This window comes from Cololabis saira, chromosome 8, assembly GCF_033807715.1.
Source record: "Cololabis saira isolate AMF1-May2022 chromosome 8, fColSai1.1, whole genome shotgun sequence".
NCBI classification, from domain to species: Eukaryota; Metazoa; Chordata; class Actinopteri; order Beloniformes; family Belonidae; genus Cololabis; species Cololabis saira.
In genome coordinates this window covers 22,868,772-22,888,455 of record NC_084594.1, presented here as the reverse complement: position 1 = coordinate 22,888,455, position 19,684 = coordinate 22,868,772, and the positions used below count along the sequence as shown (strand labels likewise).

General features: G+C 38.0%; 2 protein-coding genes across 3 annotated transcripts in view; both read left to right on the top strand.

Annotated features, from left to right (window-relative positions):
- The first annotated feature begins 4,804 nt into the window (after positions 1 to 4,804).
- Positions 4,805 to 12,072, top strand: ptgis (prostaglandin I2 (prostacyclin) synthase). The gene is made up of 10 exons (XM_061728525.1): positions 4,805 to 4,942; positions 5,355 to 5,478; positions 6,058 to 6,233; positions 6,336 to 6,479; positions 6,621 to 6,733; positions 6,844 to 7,025; positions 8,810 to 8,975; positions 9,285 to 9,466; positions 9,854 to 10,005; positions 11,749 to 12,072. Exons 1-10 carry the CDS (start codon positions 4,872 to 4,874, stop codon positions 11,906 to 11,908), a joined length of 1,470 nt encoding a protein of 489 aa, XP_061584509.1. The 5' UTR covers positions 4,805 to 4,871; the 3' UTR covers positions 11,909 to 12,072.
- A 1,662-nt stretch (positions 12,073 to 13,734) lies between these two features.
- The window catches only part of kcnb1 (potassium voltage-gated channel, Shab-related subfamily, member 1), a 34,722-nt gene continuing 28,772 nt past the window's right edge, over positions 13,735 to 19,684 (top strand). The window contains exons 1-2 of one of the 2 annotated variants that reach the window (XM_061727283.1): positions 13,735 to 13,799; positions 15,338 to 15,990. In XM_061727283.1, coding sequence (XP_061583267.1) covers positions 15,418 to 15,990 — 573 coding nt within the window. In that variant the 5' untranslated portion in view covers positions 13,735 to 13,799; positions 15,338 to 15,417. Of the gene's footprint in view, positions 13,800 to 14,449; positions 14,663 to 15,337; positions 15,991 to 19,684 lie in introns of those variants that run through there. The other variant, XM_061727284.1, reaches the window with a different exon arrangement.

The following is a 19,684-nucleotide window of genomic DNA, read 5'->3' as shown; positions in this document are numbered from 1 at the left end:
CACTAATGCTGTTGAGAAAAAAAGGACAGAGCAGGCTTTATTTTTTAAGGAAGCACTTGTACTTCAGCTTTGTCAAGATGTTGAACATAAAATCTAAAAATCTGTTGTGGAGCATGCAATCACATCAGCAGTCATCTGTTGGGGGAGCATGATCAGAGCCAATGACTTAAAGAAACTGACCAAACTGATAAAAGGCTGGCTCTGTTCTGGAGCATCTGGAGCTGATTGGACAAAGGAGGATACTTTATAAAATGAAGAAGATCATTGACAAGCCTGATGAACCTCTTCACAACACAGTGATTCAGCAACGGAGTGTCTTCAGTAAGAGGTTTCTTCAGATCTGTTGCAACACAGATGCTACAGTAGAGCCTTCCTATCCTCTGAAATAAACCTCTACAATGACTCTTTGAAGAGACTTAAATCACGACTCTGCAACAATTATATAAGGAGAATAGAAAGGAAGGCCAAGACAAATTAAAGCTGCAAGCAGCGATGAACGGGCCCTCGCACCCTTGTGCACGTTCAGGCTGCAGTGGAAGCGCTTGTATGACTTGCATGTAGATGTCTTCAGGCCTGGACATTTAGCAGATGACGCCACCCACGACTCTCTATATCAAACCATTCAAAAGTTATAGCAGAAAGTAGGAGCTATCAGATATCGACCAATCAGATGAAGGGGCGGGGCTAATTTGCAGTTCAAGGACTCAAAACCGAATTTGATGACACCACCCACGACTCTATGTCAAACCATTCAAAAGTTATGCCAGAAAATCGGCACTATCAAATATTGACCAATCAGAAGAAAGGGCGGGGCTAATTGGCACCAATTATGTTCAAGGACTCAAAACCGAGTCCGATGACACCACTCACGAGTCTCTATATCAAACCACTCAAAAGTTATGGCAGAAAGTAGGAACTATCAGTTGAAGGGGGGGGGCGCGCTTTTTGACGTCTATCGACGCCACGGTAACGCTTTTGACTGAGAAAAGTAATGCGCGTCATCGCAGGACGGAGACGCACATTTTGATGTATAACACACCTGGGTGCACGTTACGGTTCAGGCAGCATTAACTGCCGAAGGAATGGCATAAAGTTCACCAAAATTACACGATGAATTCAAAATGGCCGACTTCCTGTTCTGTTTCGGCCATGGCGCCAAGAGACTTTTCATTAAGTTGCGATATGATACAGGTGTGTACCGATTTTCGTGCATGTACGTCAAACCGTATTGTGGGGCTTGAGGCACAAAGTTTTCTAGGGGGTGTTGTTGAGCCATTAGGCCACGCCCATTAATGCAAACCATTAAATATCAAATTTATCGCCAGGCCTGGCTTGCGTGCAAAATTTGGTGACTTTTGGAGAACTATCAAATATGGACCAATCAGATGAAGGGGGGCGCGCTTTTTGGCGTCTAGCGTTGCCACGGTAACACTTTTGACTGAGAAAAGTAATGCGCGTCGTCGCAGGACGGAGACGCAAATTTTGATGTATAACACACCTGGGTGCACGTTACGGTTCAGGCCGTATTAACTGCTGAAGGAATGGCATAAATTGCGCCAAAATTACACGATTAATTCAAAATGGCCGACTTCCTGTTCGGTTTCGGCCATGGCGCCAAGAGACTTTTCTTTAAGTTGCGACATGATACAGATGTGTACCGATTTTCGTGCATGTACGTCAAACCGTATTGTGGGGCTTGAGGCACAAAGTTTTCTAGGGGGCGCTGTTGAGCCATTTTGCCACGCCCATTAGTGCTAATCATTAAATATCAAATTTTTCACCAGGCCTGGCTTGCGTGCAAAATATGGTGACTTTTGTAGCACGTTTAGGGGGGCAAAAAGGCCCTCATTTCGTCGGAAAAATAAAGAAAGAAAGAAAAAGAAGAAAGGAAAATTCCTACAAATACAATAGGGCCTTCGCACAGTAAGTGCTCGGGCCCTAAATATACTCACAGGGGCTGATGCCACAAGTCAAACTAGAATCAAAACTAGACTTCCAAAATAAAACAGGAAATAACTCAACCACAAGACCAAACCAGAGGAACCAAGAAAATACATGAATCTCTCTTGTGATCATTGTGGTTCATTCTCACAAAGTGGAGGGGTCACCACAGCACATCCGCACATCCGCACTTCCCTTTACAGTAGTTCTGGTTGTACATCAGATGCCCGGCCTGGTGCAACCCCACACACATACACCAACTGTTTACACTGTACAATTTAGAATGATCATTTAACCTACATACATGTTTTTGGACTGTAGGAGGAAGCTGTAGTACCTGGAGAGAACCCATGCAGGCATGAGGAGAACATGCAAACTCCACTCAGAATGACTCCTGCACAGAGTTGAACCAGGAACTTTCTTGCGGTGAGGCAACAGCACAAACCAGTAATCTATACAACCAAAACACAAGAATAGAAAACCAAACCTAACAAAATTAGACCATGACAGAATGTGCGTATGTGTAGATGGATGGATGGATGAAAATACAGCTTATTTGTAAATTATTTGCTTTTAATCCCTTAAAGCATTGCATTTTTCTAAGATATTAGTACATTTTCCTAGTTTAAATACTTTCTTAACGTGATAGTCTATCAAAGTTTTCTTTGACACTGCTATACTTTCAGATTAGACAAATATGATTGATAGAGAGTTATACTTTGTTGACATTAATACTTTTCAAGGTGACTTTAAAGAAAAAAAAATGCAGACACCTGTAATGGTTGACAATTATTGTAATATGGCAGTTTAGATATCTTAATACCTACATACATGGTCTGTGATGTTGATGTATTAATGTACTGTACATGTATTTTATTTCTCCTATTAACCTTCATGTTTTAAAATGAAATAAAAACAAATATGTATTTTATTTATGTATTTTATTATACAAGAAATGTATTTGTTATTTGTTTATATTTCATAAATTTAACAAGACTAGTCCTTTAAATGAACGAAGTAACAAATTACAAGTTTTGATCCAACTTAGGATACTGAATGTATCTTGAATCATGAAACTCAATGATAAGCAGGATTAAATTAGATACATTTTTTTAGGGATGTTACATCTTACATCTATCATTCTATCATCAGTCATTTTTTTTGGTCAATAATTTTAATTTTCAGTTCATTTTTGTGAACCTGTAACCTACCTCTAAAAAAAGAAAAAAAAGAAACAAGGAAATCAGATAGTTCTCATTTGCATCCCAGCATTTATTTTGTTTGAACGGCATACTTTATTTAAATTTTGGAGTATAATGGTTTCTCTGTGGATGGAAAACGGAACCAAAACTGTTTCCCTAGTTCTTAGCTTAGTTCTTAGTTTGTTTAAAAGCAATCATCCAAGTTAATGTTAACTTACTAGTATGGTATTAATGATACAACCCTATTTCTAAAAAAACCTGTGATGCTGTGTAAAATGTAAATAAAAACAGAATGCAACAATTCGTAATTCTCAGAAACCCACATTATACCCTCAATAGAACAGAAACAACATATCAGATGCTAAACTCAGACATTTTGCCATTTTATTGAAAATGTCATCTCATGTTGAATTTGATGGCAGCACATGTCTCAAAAATGTTGGAACAGTGGCAACAAAAGATTGGAAAAGTAATTGACACAAATCAAAAAAATAACTGAAGGAGCACTTGAAAAACTTGGTTCCTCACTTCCCAGATGTTTAAAGACAGTTGTTAAAGGAAGAGGAGACGCTACTCAGTGATGCTCTTATGAGATTTGCAAATCATTGCATTCGGTTTTACTTACATCTTACACAGCATCCCAACTTTTAAACCTTTGATCTTCAGCTAAAAAGTGTTTGCAGCCTTTTCTTTCTTTCTTTCTTTCTTTCTTTCTTTCTTTCTTTCTTTCTTTCTTTCTTTCTTTCTTTCTTTCTTTCTTTCTTTCTTTCTTTCTTTCTTTCTTTCTTTCTTTCTTTCTTTCTTTCTATTTAATCTTGGGTAATAAGTAGCCTACTTCAGGGTCCCACATAAATTGAAAGTCTAACTTCTGTCTTGCTGATGAAATTGTGAAGTTGTCAGAGCTTGGCTGTCCTCTGCTGGAAGCTTTTATAAACCAAGGAACCAGCCAGAGTTTAGTAGTTTTATTTTTAAGGAAAACATTGTGACTTTTACATGTATTGAAACTTCTTTTTTTTGTTTGCTTTTAATGTAATTCCATGTAACCATGATTCAGTGTAATTTGTTTAGTTACAGGAATATGTGTAGGTCATTGTGTCATATCAGGAAACAACTTAAACTGTGACAGTTCCTGTTTTCTGTAAAAATTAAATGTTGATTTCAGAGTGGTAGACTGTGGCATCACACTTTACTTGTTCCTTTTCACTGTCATCTTCATTGACATATCATTGAGACATACCATGAGGCCAAAGGCTGTCGTCATAGAGACACGTCACCTGAGAGCTTGGATGACTTCTTCTTTGAAATATGTGTCCCCTGTCTGCACTTCTTACTAAATGGAAGATACGTTTCTTGACTTTCATGATGTCACAAATATGACTTATGATTTATGGAATGTGGCTTTTTCAAGCGGAAAGTAAAGACGTTTTGACAACATTCGGAAAGCCAAAGCTTGATGTGAATTTTGTTTACTCAGTGTAAATGGTTCATTCTCATTCCTTTTGGTTTGTGTGACTTTATGGGGATGTGGTGGTTTCTGTATCTCTCACAGTTTACTGTAGAATGTTGTGTAATGTTTTGTGACACTGGCCACACCTTTCCATGGCCCGCCCACTTAATAAGTGGGACTTACAACTAAACCTGGTTCAAAGCGACAGTATAAGTCAAATTCTCGGCAGCTACAGAGTGAAGTATCCTGAGGGCAGCTCAGGTGTCAGACCCTAAAGAGACATGCTGTTGGAAACACTTTTACTTCTAAATGGACTGCTTATACTGGTTCTCCTTTACTCCACTCGCAGAAGGTAAAGCTTGGCTTTGTATTGCAGTAAGCTTTAAATAATGTTGTGTTTAAATGTTTAATGAATCTTAAGGTTTGAGATAAATAAAACCAATGTAGAATTTATAAATGCTCTAATTTTATCAACAAAAAAACATTGGGGGTTATTTTAATCCATAAGTACATTTAACAAACAAAGTTAATTGTAAAGCAATTTGTGTTGCAATTTTTAAATAAAAGATATTTGCAACATGTCTCTCTCTACACATATTTATATATTTGTGTGTGTGTATATGTATATTAACCTCAGACAAGAAGATCCTTTGTGTGGCATGCTGTTTACTCCAAACCTGTTGGGTGAGAATTATGAATGTGATAAATGTAGATATGCAAACTATCCCACGGCTGATTTGTTTTTGTTTCTGTGTACCTAACAGACAGAAAAAGGAACCTCCTCTAGACAAAGGACGTATTCCATGGTTGGGTCATGCTCTTGAATTTGTAAAAGATGCTGCAAAGTTCCTGACCTGCATGAAAGAAAAGCATGGGGATATTTTCACTGTAAGTCTTGTAACCGCTTCAAATGCTTGAGTCTCAGTGCTCCAGGGATTTTTGCATATAGATTAATAGTTAATATCAAACTTGGCAAAACCTGAAAGCTATATATATATATATATATATATATATATATATATATATATATATATATATATATATATATATATATATATATATATATATATATATATATGCATTTTGATCTTGTAACAGACAGTTGCAAAAAAAAATCCTTATATAATTAATAGAACAGGATAGGGGTTTTATTTTATTCTTCTTTTTAAGCCCTTGAGAATCTCTAGCAAGGTGGAGATCTAAAATGCTCCACTAATGAATTAGTCCCCTGTAATTGTTTTGTATGTAATTCTAAATACATTTGAGTTAGTGCTGCAGAGGCCACTGCAGTGTATTTTTTAAGTAAACAGAGTAATATTTCCCTGATAAAGTCTTATTCTCCATATCATCTAAATCAAAATATTTAACATTGGGTACTAAAGTACAGAGTAACTCAAATGACAGTTGGTGGATTGGTAATGGCTATAACAAATGACTGTTTGAACCTATGCAATAATATTCTTGCAGGTCCGTGTTGCTGGTCAATATATGACTGTGTTATTAGACCCAAACTCCTTTGATAGTGTGCTGAATGACACTACATGCCTGGACTTCACCCGCATCCGAGGCATTCTCATAGAAAGAGTCTTCGGTCTGCAGCTGCTGGGGCTCAAACCTATGTCAGAGAGAAAATGGATGGAACAGTAATTAATGATTTTTTTTTTTAACATTCTATGTAGCTCCTGAAATTGAGTTTTAGATGAGTGATTAAAAATTCAGTAACATCTTTAATTCTCACTTCTAAGGCACTTTCAAGGGCTCAATCTGTGGAAGCTCAGCAGTTCCATGAGCGCTCACCTTCAAAGTCTGATGAGTGACCACCAAGTCTGTAGCCCTTCAGAGTGGAGAGAAGATGGCCTGTTTAGCTTCTGTTACAGTCTTCTTTTTAGGTAACATGGTGTATTTTAATACTAGAGAAGAAAAATACCATGAATCACATTTAAAAAATGACAGACATGATGTCATTGTTTGCACTGTGCAGAGTAACAGACAGGAAGTATTTTTTTTCTTGTTAATTTCACTGTTCACAGGGCTGGATATTTGACATTGTTTGAGAGGCGAGACAATACCGCTGCTGTCTACAAGGAGTTCCGCAAATTTGATGATCTTCTCACCAAATTGGCTCGACGTACCCTGAAGCGAGGTAAGCTAAACTATAATGAAAGATTTAGGTGGTTTTTATAATAGTGTTTAGTCTAACTTTATATGTTAGTCACAGTAAGTTCTAATACATTTCTGTTGGTTTGGTGACAGATGAAAAGAAAACGGTGAACACATCCCGGGAGTGTCTGTGGGAGCTGCTGTCCCCACACTGGCTGAAGGGAAGGTCAGAGTCTGATTCCTGGCAGCAGAGTTACCATCACTTCCTGCAGAAAGAGGGAATAGATGCAGACATGCAGAAAAAAGCTCTGCTGTTGCAACTGTGGACCACGCAGGTGGGAGCTCTTTCAGTGATTGTCATTCTACCACACTTACACAAATCATAAGCACACCTAGTGAAACAACCAACTCTCCACACCCCTGATAAATGATTGAATTCCTTTCCATATTGTTCAGGGAGCTAACAGTGCAGAACTGTGAAGCAGTAGGTTCCTCAATTGCAGTTTACTCAGAGAGACTTGCCTCAACCTGCAACCTGTAACACAGGGATATTATCCCGTTTTGATCACGTCACATCAGGCAGTTTCCACATTACCTAAACTCCACGCCGGTGCACTAATGCATGTGTAACCAGCATATAGAGGAACTGCATTCGCCAGTTGAAGCTGCCTACTCCTTACCATACCCTTCAGTTCGTGCACTCATTACTCGGGAATATTGCAACATTTTTCTCTGCAAGCTAAAAGGCTGCCTGCAAGCTTAAACCTTAAAACATGCCTCTGTGTATGATGATAATGTTCAAACACAATAAAAGTGCAAACCTTCATCTCAGAATGTTCTTTAACACTATGTATTATCCGTGAAACCTTTTTCAGATATAGTTTATTTAGTTCCAAAAGGTCCACATAGAGTCAATAGCAAACTGCATTAGCATTATTGGCACAAGTGTGAAGACAGATTTATTTTCCCACCAGTCCAGACAAGTACTGAGCCGTGCAACGTTGTTGCTCTGAGCTACCACATGGGGGAGAAAGTGAGCTATTTATGATCCATTTATGGTTCATGGGTGTAACAATTTTACCTGTAATAGTTTCATCCCTGGGTTAACTTGCCAGTCTCCCAGCAACAACAACGTTGCACTCCGCCAGCGTGGGGAGACACCTCCAGCCCCAAAGCATGTTGGCGCTCTGTCATGTCTGCCAGGGAATTGGAGCACAAATTCTCTGTTTTTTGGATGGAAACTGGAACACCACTTCAGAGAACAGAGGGATTAGATTTGAGACAAGTGAGAGGTGGTTGAGGGAATCTGGCTAAAACATGTGTTACAGCCACATCCGTGTATTTTTGGGTAAAGTGTAATGGTAGGATAAATTCAGATCAATTCATTTAGTCTGAAGAAGAGCAAAATGTGCTCGAAATGTCACTTTTGATGAGCTAAATAAATCTTCACTGGGTTGCTAAAGTGTGCAGTCTCCTCTCCTGTCTTTCCAGGATAAATTCAGCCACATCATTTGCACCATGCAGAAGTTGCGGCACTTTCCATTTTTTAAACAATCAATCGTATCGAGTGCAACACACTATACATAGGCTGAGATTAATGTAATATGTATTCATATTGTAAGAGAGAACACAGTTTAATGTGTTATGGTGTCAGGTCACTCTCACATTTGACAAAATGGCCCACCTTTTTCCTCTAATTATGCTTTCCCTGCAGCTGCTTGGTAGCCAGACTTGTATCATTATTTGAGGCATTAAATCACATGATCTGAAGAGCTTAAGAGGGCAGAAAGACAATGTGATGTTCCAGCAGTCGCTCCTATTTGCCCTGACTGTCAGCAGAGAGCTGACCTGTGCTGTGCAGATGTAAGAACAGCTCCCTTAACCCACAGCAATTACTCTCTGACAGGTTTAGGTGTGCCCCACCACCACCAGCACCTCCACCACCACACCCACAATGACTGCATTGTGGACTAACTGCTCATCCCATCAGACATATTCACATAGTAATAATATAGAGACGTTAAGAATAATTCACATTTGGAATGCTATCAAAGTGAATGATGGTCAGTAATATTTCATGTAGGCTCTGTGTTCTGAACCTGTGCTTTTTTTTCTTCAGTGTAACGCTGGACCTGCTGCCTTTTGGGTCCTTGGCTTCCTGCTCACTCACCCTGAGGCCATGGAGGCAGTAAAGTCAGAGATCAGAGGCCTTTCCTCTCTCAAGGATGTTTCACTCCAGTACATCCCTGTTAACCCAATGGATGCACACAGCACACCTGTATTTGGTATGTACCGGTAATTGCAACTTCCAACCTTTTTTGTTATTCACGTAAGCTAATCTGCCTTGAGTTTTAATCGCTTCAATGAGCTGGAAAACAAATCCTTATCCTTGAAATGATGCAGTATACCAAAAAAATGACGGTGACTATTGAAGCTTGACCTTTGAATCAATTGAATGAGGATTGTCTTTTTCATATCTTCATATCAGAACAAATTTCTGTGCCTCTCCAAATTATACCTGAGGGTAGCACTGATTGAACGGGTAATGACAACTTTCTGACATCATCCACTTTGCTGTCCATTCCATTATGCAGACAGCGTTTTGAGCGAGACCCTCCGGCTTACCGCTGCGGTAATGATGACCAGGGAAGTAGTGAAAGAGAAGATCCTGCACATGGCCAATGGACAGGAGTACCATCTCAGACAGGGGGACAAAGTGTGTCTGTTTCCCTTGCTTAGCCCTCAAATGGACCCACAGATACACCAGGATCCACAGGTACTTCATGTGTTGAACTAGAATACACTTATATAGAGCATCAAAGTTTGTGTAAAACTTTTCAAGATGTGGAGAGCCCTAAATTACATATTTTTAAGCCCTACTGTATATTGTAAAAGATCGGCACAGTCCAGCCTATCCAGTCTGATGGACTGCATATAATAGAAGCGAATAAATGCCAGCAAATTTAATGCACAATTAAAATTTTCAGTTTAATCAATGTTTATTCTCTGTCTTCAGTGGTCTTCAGTAATAATAAATATGTATAATTTTTCCATAAAAGGTGTAGTATAGGAAAATCTAAATCTCAAGAACCTCAAGATCAAACAGATTTTTCTTAATGCACAGAGACTAATCTAATATTTTGTTCCTGTTTATTCTTAACAGATGTTCAAGTATGATCGTTTTCTAAATGAAGATAAGACAGTGAAGAATAAATTCTACAAGAATGGAAAAGGACTAAAGTACTACACCATGCCTTGGGGTGCAGGGCCAAACAGCTGCGTTGGGAAGGAGTTTGCTATTACAGCCATTAGACAGTAAGTGTACAAATCCATGTCTACATATCATGCATCGTAACCTCTGTCAGACGAGCGACCTCAGCATATGACAGAGATTGGTCAAGCCATTTTAATCAGAAAACATAAAGCAAAAACACCACACACCAAACAAAACAGGAAAATGCTTTAAGTCTGAAAATACTGTATTTTCACCAAAAACAAAACACAATTCATTGATTTGATTGATTGATTTTGAGTTTTAGTTCGGTCCATTTGGATACAACATAATACAACATAAAAATAGTCCAATATTTTAAACGGCACCGAAAAGGTATAGGCTGAAGCCAAGGCTTATTATGCCTACCCTTTTATGAACCATGTGGTGCTGCTTCACCACACTCCTCGGCTGGACAATTAAAGCTGCAAGCAGGGATGAACGGGCCCTCGCACCCTTGTGCACATTCAGGCGTGCTGCAGTGGAAGCTTGTATGACGTGCATGTAGATTCTTCAGGCCTGGACATTTAGCGGATGGCACCACCCACGACTCTCTATATCAAACCATTCAAAAGTTATGGCAGAAAGTAGGAACTATGAAATATTGACAAATCAGATGAAGGGGCGGGGCTAATTTGCACCAATTATGTTCAAGGACTCAAAACCGAGTCCGATGACACCACCCACGACTCTTTATATCAAACCATTCAAAAGTTATGGCAGAAAGTAGGAACTATCAAATATGGACCAATCTGATGAAGGGGTGGCGCGCTTTTTGGCATCTATCGTCGCCACGGTAATGCTTTTGACTGAGAAAAGTAATGCGTGTCGTCGCAGGATGGAGACCCACATTTTGATGTATAACACACCTGGGTGCACGTTACGGTTCGGGCCGTATTAACTGCTGAAGGAATGGCATAAATTGCGTCAAGTTTACACGATTCATTCAAAATGGCCGACTTCCTGTTCGGTTTCGACCATGGCGCCGAGAGACTTTTCTTTAATTTGCGACATGATACAGGTGTGTAGCGATTTCCGTGCATGTACGTCAAACCATATTGTGGGACTTGAGGCACAAAGTTTTCTAGGGGGCGCTGTTGAGCCATTTTGCCACGCCCAATAATGCAAACCATTAAATATCAAATTTTTCACCAGGCCTGGCTTGCGTACAAAATTTGGTGACTTTTGGGGCACGTTTAGGGGGGCAAAAAAGCCCTCCTTTCGTCGGAAGAAAGAAAGAAAGAAAAATTCCTACAGATACAATAGGGCCTTCGCACTGTAAGTGCTCGGGCCTAATAAGTGAACAGAATGTGGTATGCCACAGAAAAATGGCAAGTAGTGACCAGTTTCTACCTTCCACTGCTGCCAGCTGAGAGCTAAGACTTGGCAGATTTTAGTGCTAGAAAAATGGACCACTGATCACTGAGCTCGCAGCCAAGGAACAACAAAAAAATAACTAATCTTCATGTAGCTCATGTCTGATTTTGGTTTTATCTTTGATGTTTCATCACAACAAATAATTTTCTGTTGAAAATCTCTCAATTTGTGTAATCTCAAGTCTGTGACAAATCCATTTCTTGACTATTTTTGTTACCAGTGGCAATGTACTAAAGCTGGACTACTGAGAACAATCCCAACAAAATGCACAATTTTGCTTTGGTTTGGTGGAATAATGTCTCAGGTGAAAGATTTATGAGCTAACCCTTGATTTAATTAAGTGTGAAAGTTCCACTTAACTGTCAATCATTTAAATCCACCAATTGTTCTAAACTATTTTGTCCCTGTAGATTTGTGTTCTTGCTCTTGACCCATCTTGATCTGGAGCTGTGCGACACTGAGGCTAAACTTCCAGCTGTTAATCCTAGTCGCTACGGTTTTGGGATGCTCCAGCCAGACGGAGATCTGCAGGTCAGACTCAGACGGAAGAGGACGAAGAATGAAATGTGAAAAGTTAACTTTGTATGAAATCTATTGATTAGTAAACATTTTTGATAAATGTAGTGTAGCACTTTTTATTTTATTGTATTTTAATATATCTAATATTTAATCAACCTATTAACTGTATTTGTATTTAAGTTGTGTGTTGTGATGTATTTAATAAAAATTTAAAACCAAGACAATGTTGCATTTCTCATTGGACTTTTGCTTCACTGCATAGATTTTTTTATTGATGAGACTAGCAAGTGTAGTTTTAAGAACTTTAAAGTATATTCTGTTTTCCTATATGAAAAAAACTATGTGAACAATTGTTCCAACTAAAGAATTTTTGTTTTAAAAATAAGGGGTCAATAATCACTAAATTGAGCTTCTTGTACTATATTTTGGTTAATTTATTGATTAATTTTATAATAATTTAATTACTGGCCGTGATGTAAATTCCCCACATAACTTTATAAGGGAAACTTCTAGGATTACTTCATGTTGTAACTGCACTTAAATGGTAAAATTATGTTATTTTACAAAATAAAGGAAGGAAAGAAAGAAGAAAAGAAAATGATTCAGGCTGACAAAATGTTCATTTTTCCGAGTGAACCTACTGCCCTGCTTATGCCACAATAAACCATATATTGTATAGTTTGGTTAATTTTCTTATTTTGCTATTCCATGCATCTTTCTTTTTTTCATGCAGTTTGACGCTTTATAGTAACCTATTATACACTGAAAAAAATAAATCTAAGCGCATGTAAATATAACACACTTAAATCTGTGATATTAACAATTAAAAGTGAAGTTTGTTGCTTTACATGAATACATCTAGTTTTAAATTTAATCTGCATTTGTTCAAAAAACAAGACATTGTGCATTTTTTCCTTAACAAGCAGTATTTATGTAATCCCAGGCAATCTTTTCAGTTACACACAAAAAAACAAGCAATGATCTTGTTGTATTTACCTTTCCTTTAACAATTTTAATCTATTGGGCAGATTGACCAACGTTTAGATGAAACAAGCTTTATTTGAACACCACAGTAAAATATATCTTGTTTGATCTACTTTAAAAATAATTTAAGGCGACTTTTTCGCATGAGATTTTTATGTAGATCAAGAAAGACTTTGTATAAACTACTTAATTTTTAGTATGTACAAAATTCATTTGCAAGTAAAGTCAACTTAATTTTTGCATTTTTTTCTCTTTTTTTCCTTTTTTTCTCTCTTTTTTTTCTTATTTTTTTCTTTTTTTTTTCTTTTTTTCTTTTTAAAGTCAACTTCATTTTGCAAGTAAACTTAACACAATTAGTTTGACTGTACTTGCAAAATGTATTATTCACATACATAAAATTAAGTAGTTTATACAAAGACTAGTCTTTCTTGATCTACATAATAATCTCATGCAAAAAGTTGACTTATTTTTTTTTAAGTAGATCAAGCACAATATTTGTATCAGTGTACTGGTCCAACAGAATGTGTATAGTCAGGACGCGGTGAAGAAGGAGTTAAACAGATGTGGAAGAAGGAGCCGAGCTTCCATGGATCCACCTTCACAGATACGGCGCCTCCTCGCACAGCTGACTGGAAACACAGGTATCTGTCGACGGGCTGTCGTACTTGTTGATCTTGTGGCGGAGCAGCGGTGCGACATGCTGAGCAGCAAACTGGCGGGTAGGCGGTAGATCGTGCTGAAGAGCCCTCTGTCATGTCGGAGGCAGACGACAGGGAAATGGGTTAAATTCTAACAATAATCGACCAATATCGACGCCTCCTAGTTTTTTTTTTTAATTATTATTTTCTTTTCATTTTTGATGCTTCTGCTTCATCTTCCTTTATGGCAGCGGATTGATTGTTCACAGAGCGGTACGTGCTGGTTTGGTGCGGTGCAGGATGACAACAACACCACCACGGTATTTTTTTTTTTTTTAAAGCTCATTTTCATCCCTGGACTTTGATATGCAACCAGTCATTTGTAAATAGCTCATAGATGTAGGAGCGCACTGCATTCCAGTTTCACCATTATGAAGCTCTTCTCAAATATATGAGAAATGCACTTTCTGATAATTACAACCCTGTTTATTACCACCCTCGTTGTAGCTATGTAGAACAGCAGTGATATTTATTTAATGCTGAATCGATGTGCTTTCAAACCTTGGCATTGGCGAAACAGGGCGGTGGAGGCTCCTTCAAATTAATTAAGGATTTTTTTTTTTTTTAGATTTTATTTTCTTCAGCCAGTTACAGCATGTTCTCAAATTGGCAATTATAGTCTCCACATCCCCATTCTATCGCAAGATTTAGTTTGCACGGATATTATTTTGCATATTTCAGAGCCCCGGTCCTAGTTTGGTGATAAAGTATTAGCAACTTTGTGCGACAGTTATAGAAGATCCCAGCTGCTGGCCAGATGTGTTGATGAGCTCTCACTCATTCTTATACAAACACAACGCCAATAAACAGTACGTGCAGCTGGTGTGACTTTTATTGTCATGGAGGCTGAGAAAATGTTGGACTATGTCATACAAAGATGATGTTCTTGTCAGCCTTTTCTCCCCAAGGTGGGACTCAGAGTGATTGAGGGAGGAAACAGCGCTTCTCTGTGTTTCAGCACCGCTGGAGTGGACAGCGCTCGCTTTGCACAGCTGTGGCTTCCTGCGTCCCATCTCTGCTCTGCATGGGCGTCACAGAAAGGGCAAAATACGCAACATTCAAACCAATTAATTGAGTCAAGAGATCACCACCCTTATTTTCCCTCCATACCATGATCATCCATGTAAGAAATGCTCCAGATTGTTTTTCTTTCCTTTGTTTAAGATTTGTTATCGAAACTTAAATCAGCCCAAATATTGGAGCATCAGCAAAATGTGTTTTCGGGTTTAGTTTATGACAGAACAATATTAAAACTATTTGTTTTATTTTTCAATAGTGTCCCTGTGAACCTGTTATTTGAGATGTTTGACTCTGTTTGATGGTTTTTCTGCTTGAGTCACCTCAAAAGAACAATTACTTTTTTGGAAATGGCTCGGGCAATAAGATATAATGATTATTTCGATCTGTCTTAAATTCCATTGCTCTTATGCCCAACATGAAACCAGCTTAATCTATTATTGCCATTTTGACCTCACACTTGCTGGGTATCAGTTAGAGTAATTCTAAAGTGTCTTTTAATGAGGCTCCTTAATGGCTGGTTTGGTGGCAGTGCAAAATAAGTCAGGCCTGTGTTTCTTGCCTTCAGAATGTGTGAGTCATCCCAGTGACCCTCATCTGTTCACAAAGGTTTGTTGCTGTTGATTCGTGGTAGAAAAATAAAACATATAAAGAGAGGGGAAAAAATATACAAAATGGAACTATAGCAGTAAGGAGTAGTAACATTTCCTGACATGCTTCAAAGATATGGGCCAAATCTTGTAATACTAATGGTTTTGTTTTGTTTTCATCATTCCTTTAGATAACATGATGAAATAGAAGGAAAATCAACTATAGTCCAAAGCCCTGGATGTTTGTATACTCCCTCATCTCAGAATCACTATGGAAAAATCCTTGGAGTTAAATAAAGCTGGTTCCCGATCAACATCATCACTGCCACCTGAACCAGTGGACATCATTCGCAGCAAGTCATGCTACCGCAGAGTCCGGCTGAATGTCGGGGGTCTCCCACATGAGGTTTTGTGGCGAACTTTAGACAGGTTACCGCGAACACGTTTGGGAAAGTTACGAGATTGCAATTCCCATGAATCCTTGATGGAGGTGTGTGATGACTACAATCTCGAGGAGAATGAATACTTCTTTGACCGCCATCCTGGGGCATTCACATCAATTCTGAACTTTTACCGCACCGGTAAGCTGCACATGATGGAGGAAATGTGCGCCCTATCATTTAGTCAAGAACTTGATTACTGGGGCATTGATGAGATTTATCTGGAGTCATGTTGCCAGGCCAGGTACCACCAGAAAAAGGAACAAATGAATGAAGAACTCAAAAGGGAGGCTGACAATTTAAAAGACAGAGAAGGAGAAGAATTTGACAACACCTGCTGTGCGGACAAACGAAAGAAACTTTGGGATCTCCTGGAAAAGCCCAGCTCATCTGTTGCAGCAAAGGTAATTGTCATGGAAACCTGGTGTTGGCTGACTGTGATTGAGAGAAGCAATCTTCTTAGTGTTATAATGATGTGTGCTATTTAGAGGCCAACAGACAAAGCTGCACACTCAGGGAAATGTACACACATGGAGGCATTACCTTTTCCCTCATTGGTTACCAAGACCTTTCAACTGTCCATTTACATAGGTCTGCTAAATAAAATGCATTTTATAGGATGATTATCTTCATTAACTCTTGCTGATAAACAATCAGGTCAACATTTGTGACAAAATTAATAAAATTCCCCTCAGCTTCAAAGCTATCGGAAAGAGGTAAATTAATATAGTGAATTATTGCATTCAAAAGTAAAAGGTAGCAAAGATCACTTATCCCAGTTTTCTATTTGGGAATCTTTATAAATACATATTTGAAAAAGAATATGAAGATGGTTTTCCATAACAAAGGTTTTTCTTGTTCCGGGTAGTAGTCATATTGACCTGTTTTATACTTTATTTATATTCAAGCTGCCAGCATGTTAAACTGAAGAAATATGAATAATTTGCCACCAATCTTAAACTTTGGGGTTGATGATAAATACGATAATTCCAAAATGTTGCTATATCTCTTTAAGGTTCCTCAACCTGATCTCTACAATTGAGCGTAATTTCCCCTCAACAAGGGAGCCTGACAAACAGTCATGCTCAATACATTTTCTGCTATGATTAAGCTTAGTCGTTCAATAGTTCAATGTTGAAATATGAATCTATAAAAAAGTAATAAAGGAAACTTGGAAGCAGCTTTATTTTCCACTTTGTTGAAAGTTAAAAGTGTAAGTAATTTATCTGCTGGCATCAGCATGCTGGCTTAAATCAGATGTAGAAATCCAGGTAAAGGAAATGTACAGTTTTTACTATTCTAATTGAGGTGAAGCTTTGCTAGTTTAACAAATACTAACATGCAATCTTCCAGAGGGACACTGCTTCTGTAAGGCAAGGCAAGGCACGTTTATTTATATAGCACAATTCAACACAAGGTAATTCAAAGTGCTTTACATCAACATTAAAAGCGGCAAGACATAATGTAGCAGTGTTTTGTAAACAGTGTAATGCTTCACACTTAGAATTTCATATGTGCAATTTAACAATCTCAGATGTGAATGTAATACAACATAAATACAGTGTCAAAAACACATCAGTAGTGCCGTACAATACTAGAAAACCTTAGGTCTGAAATCCACCATTAAATCTGAGAATGGAGCCACAAGCTATAGTGTGTTTATATATTCAATGTAAAAATAGTCTTGAATGCACATACAGAACATTTTAAAGCCCATTTATGATCACACAAAATGGATCAATCATTATCCTTTTGGGTGCTCTTTTCATGTTCACAGAAGGATCTCTTTTTTTATTATTCACCAAAACGCTTTTGGATGTGATTTTTATTTTTATTTTTTGTGAACGAAAGCCAAAGGAAACCATTTTCACAATTGTTAAACTATCAATTATTGCTTACTCAGCAGTGACATCAATTCATGTCATTAAGAGCATTATTTGTATCTCCTCTAATGTCCCCATCAAACTTATTACCTTATGCCTATCTCTGTTATCAGCCAGAATTTCTAGACAACACACTATTTAGCTTATCTTTATTGCAGAACCATCATACTTCATTGATAATGAATATTGAAAAAAAAAGAACAAGAAAACATTGAGATGTACAGACATGAATGCCTCAAACCAAAAGCTCATTGAAATATGACTCAGCACATATTGCTCTCAAAAGAATACATGTTGCATGCATTTCACTTTTCTTTGGAAGTATCCAACTTCTTTGGATATTTTCTGCAGTATGCCAGTTGTTTGGATGTGACAACCTGAATCACAGTGTACCATTTGAATACAATATTTTTTGGCTGGAATATTGGTTTCCAGTGCATAGAAACAAGAAGTCAGCCAATTTTGAATTGTGAAATGCACTCTTTATTACTAGGAGACCATTTTTAAATAAAATTGCTTATATGCATATATTATGGTGTATGACAAGAAAGCAAGAAAAGACAGAAGTTTTTCATTAATCAAAGATAAGCAGTGAGGTCATACTGCTCAAGCACTTTATTAAAAAAGGAATTGTACATGGCATGCAGGTTTAAACACTTTGGTAGAATAGGCTCAGACCTCAGATTTTTTTCAACAGCCACGTGTTGAGTAATTACATGCTTAGCCCTGAAGCTTTATAAAGCAATGAGTCCTATTTTCTGTGCTCACACATACTATGAGCGAAAGAGACATTTGGCCCCTTCAGCACGCTTTTCAGAGAACCAAACCTGCAACTACAACCTGGGAGACCGCAATAGTGTTAAACATAAAAAAAAACCTTTGATCACACTCTTCAAGGCTGGATAATTATTAGGGATCAAAGAGAGCACCATTTCTATCCACCGCTGTTTTAAGGGGAGCATCGTGCCTTGATTTGGCCTGCAGCTAGCATTGTCTAGGAAATGGAAATTAAAGTATTAGCAATTCGTGCTGGCTGACGCTTTGGAGTGAGGATTTGTGAGAGCTGTCAGCTCTCACCGACAAACAGCCTGAGATGAGAGCTGTGAGTCTGTCAGTAAAACGTCTCCTTCGTAAGAATCAAAGACATGCAGAATCAATGCTTATTGTGTTGGAGCTAAGGAAGTGCTGTAGCATACATAAATGAGATGACCACTTTAAGTCAACCATACATTGTTGTTTCCTCTCTCACTCTGATTCATCAGTTCATCAAAATATCAGTGGAAAATCATTTTGAAGGGCATGATGGGTTTTCATATTCACTATGAACAATGAAACAGCACATTGTGTTTGGATATTATTCGTCTGCAAATCTACAGCTCTCATTATCTGTCCAATGATGAGTAAGCCCAGTGCTCACATTACAAAGGTTTAGCCATGATGTTAATTGATAAAATATTGTGGTTTTGCATCCTTATAAAATGGTATACAAGAGTAAAGCCTGCCATAGACCTGGAGCAATAGCCGCGCAGTAAGAAACAGAGTTTATCAGTTCCTAATTAGCTTACAGGAGCAACATGAAACCACAGACCAAACTCCTAAAAGCACTGATAGGACTAATGTATTGTCTTAGGTATATTTTAATAGGTAACTGTGGGCTTGTTGAGTGATCCAGCTTCAAACTCAGACTCACTTTTAGCTCATAAGCTCTCCTGGTTCAGAGATGGAAATGTAAAAGCCCATAAACAAATGGTAAATGTGAGAAATAAGCACAAAACAAATGGTAACCAAGCAACAAAAGTACAGTTTTATCATCCCTGAAAAAGTGAGTATTGAGCATTAGTCTATTTCTGTTTCTGTTTGTGTGTAATAGCTCTTCTGTGTAGTTTCTTTGCTTTAATATCTGTACAAAGCTAGGACAAGGAGGTGAGTGGTTGCTGCAATATTTGTCAAGATATTCTGGGACAAAACAAGACTTGCTGCACAAATTTTCTCTGCTTTGTCTTTCTTCTCCCTCACTGGCTCATATCTCTACTTACTTCCTCTCTTCTCCAGGCTCTGCTTGCTATACCTCTGACTAAATGTCAGGGAAATGTCACATTAATTATTCTCTGGGAGACTTTGGGCCCAATTTGAAGCTTCCCCTCTCTCTGTTTACATTCTTTGTAAGCTGCTTTGTCTGTCTCTTGCTCAAATCAGATTTGAGTCACCATAAAAT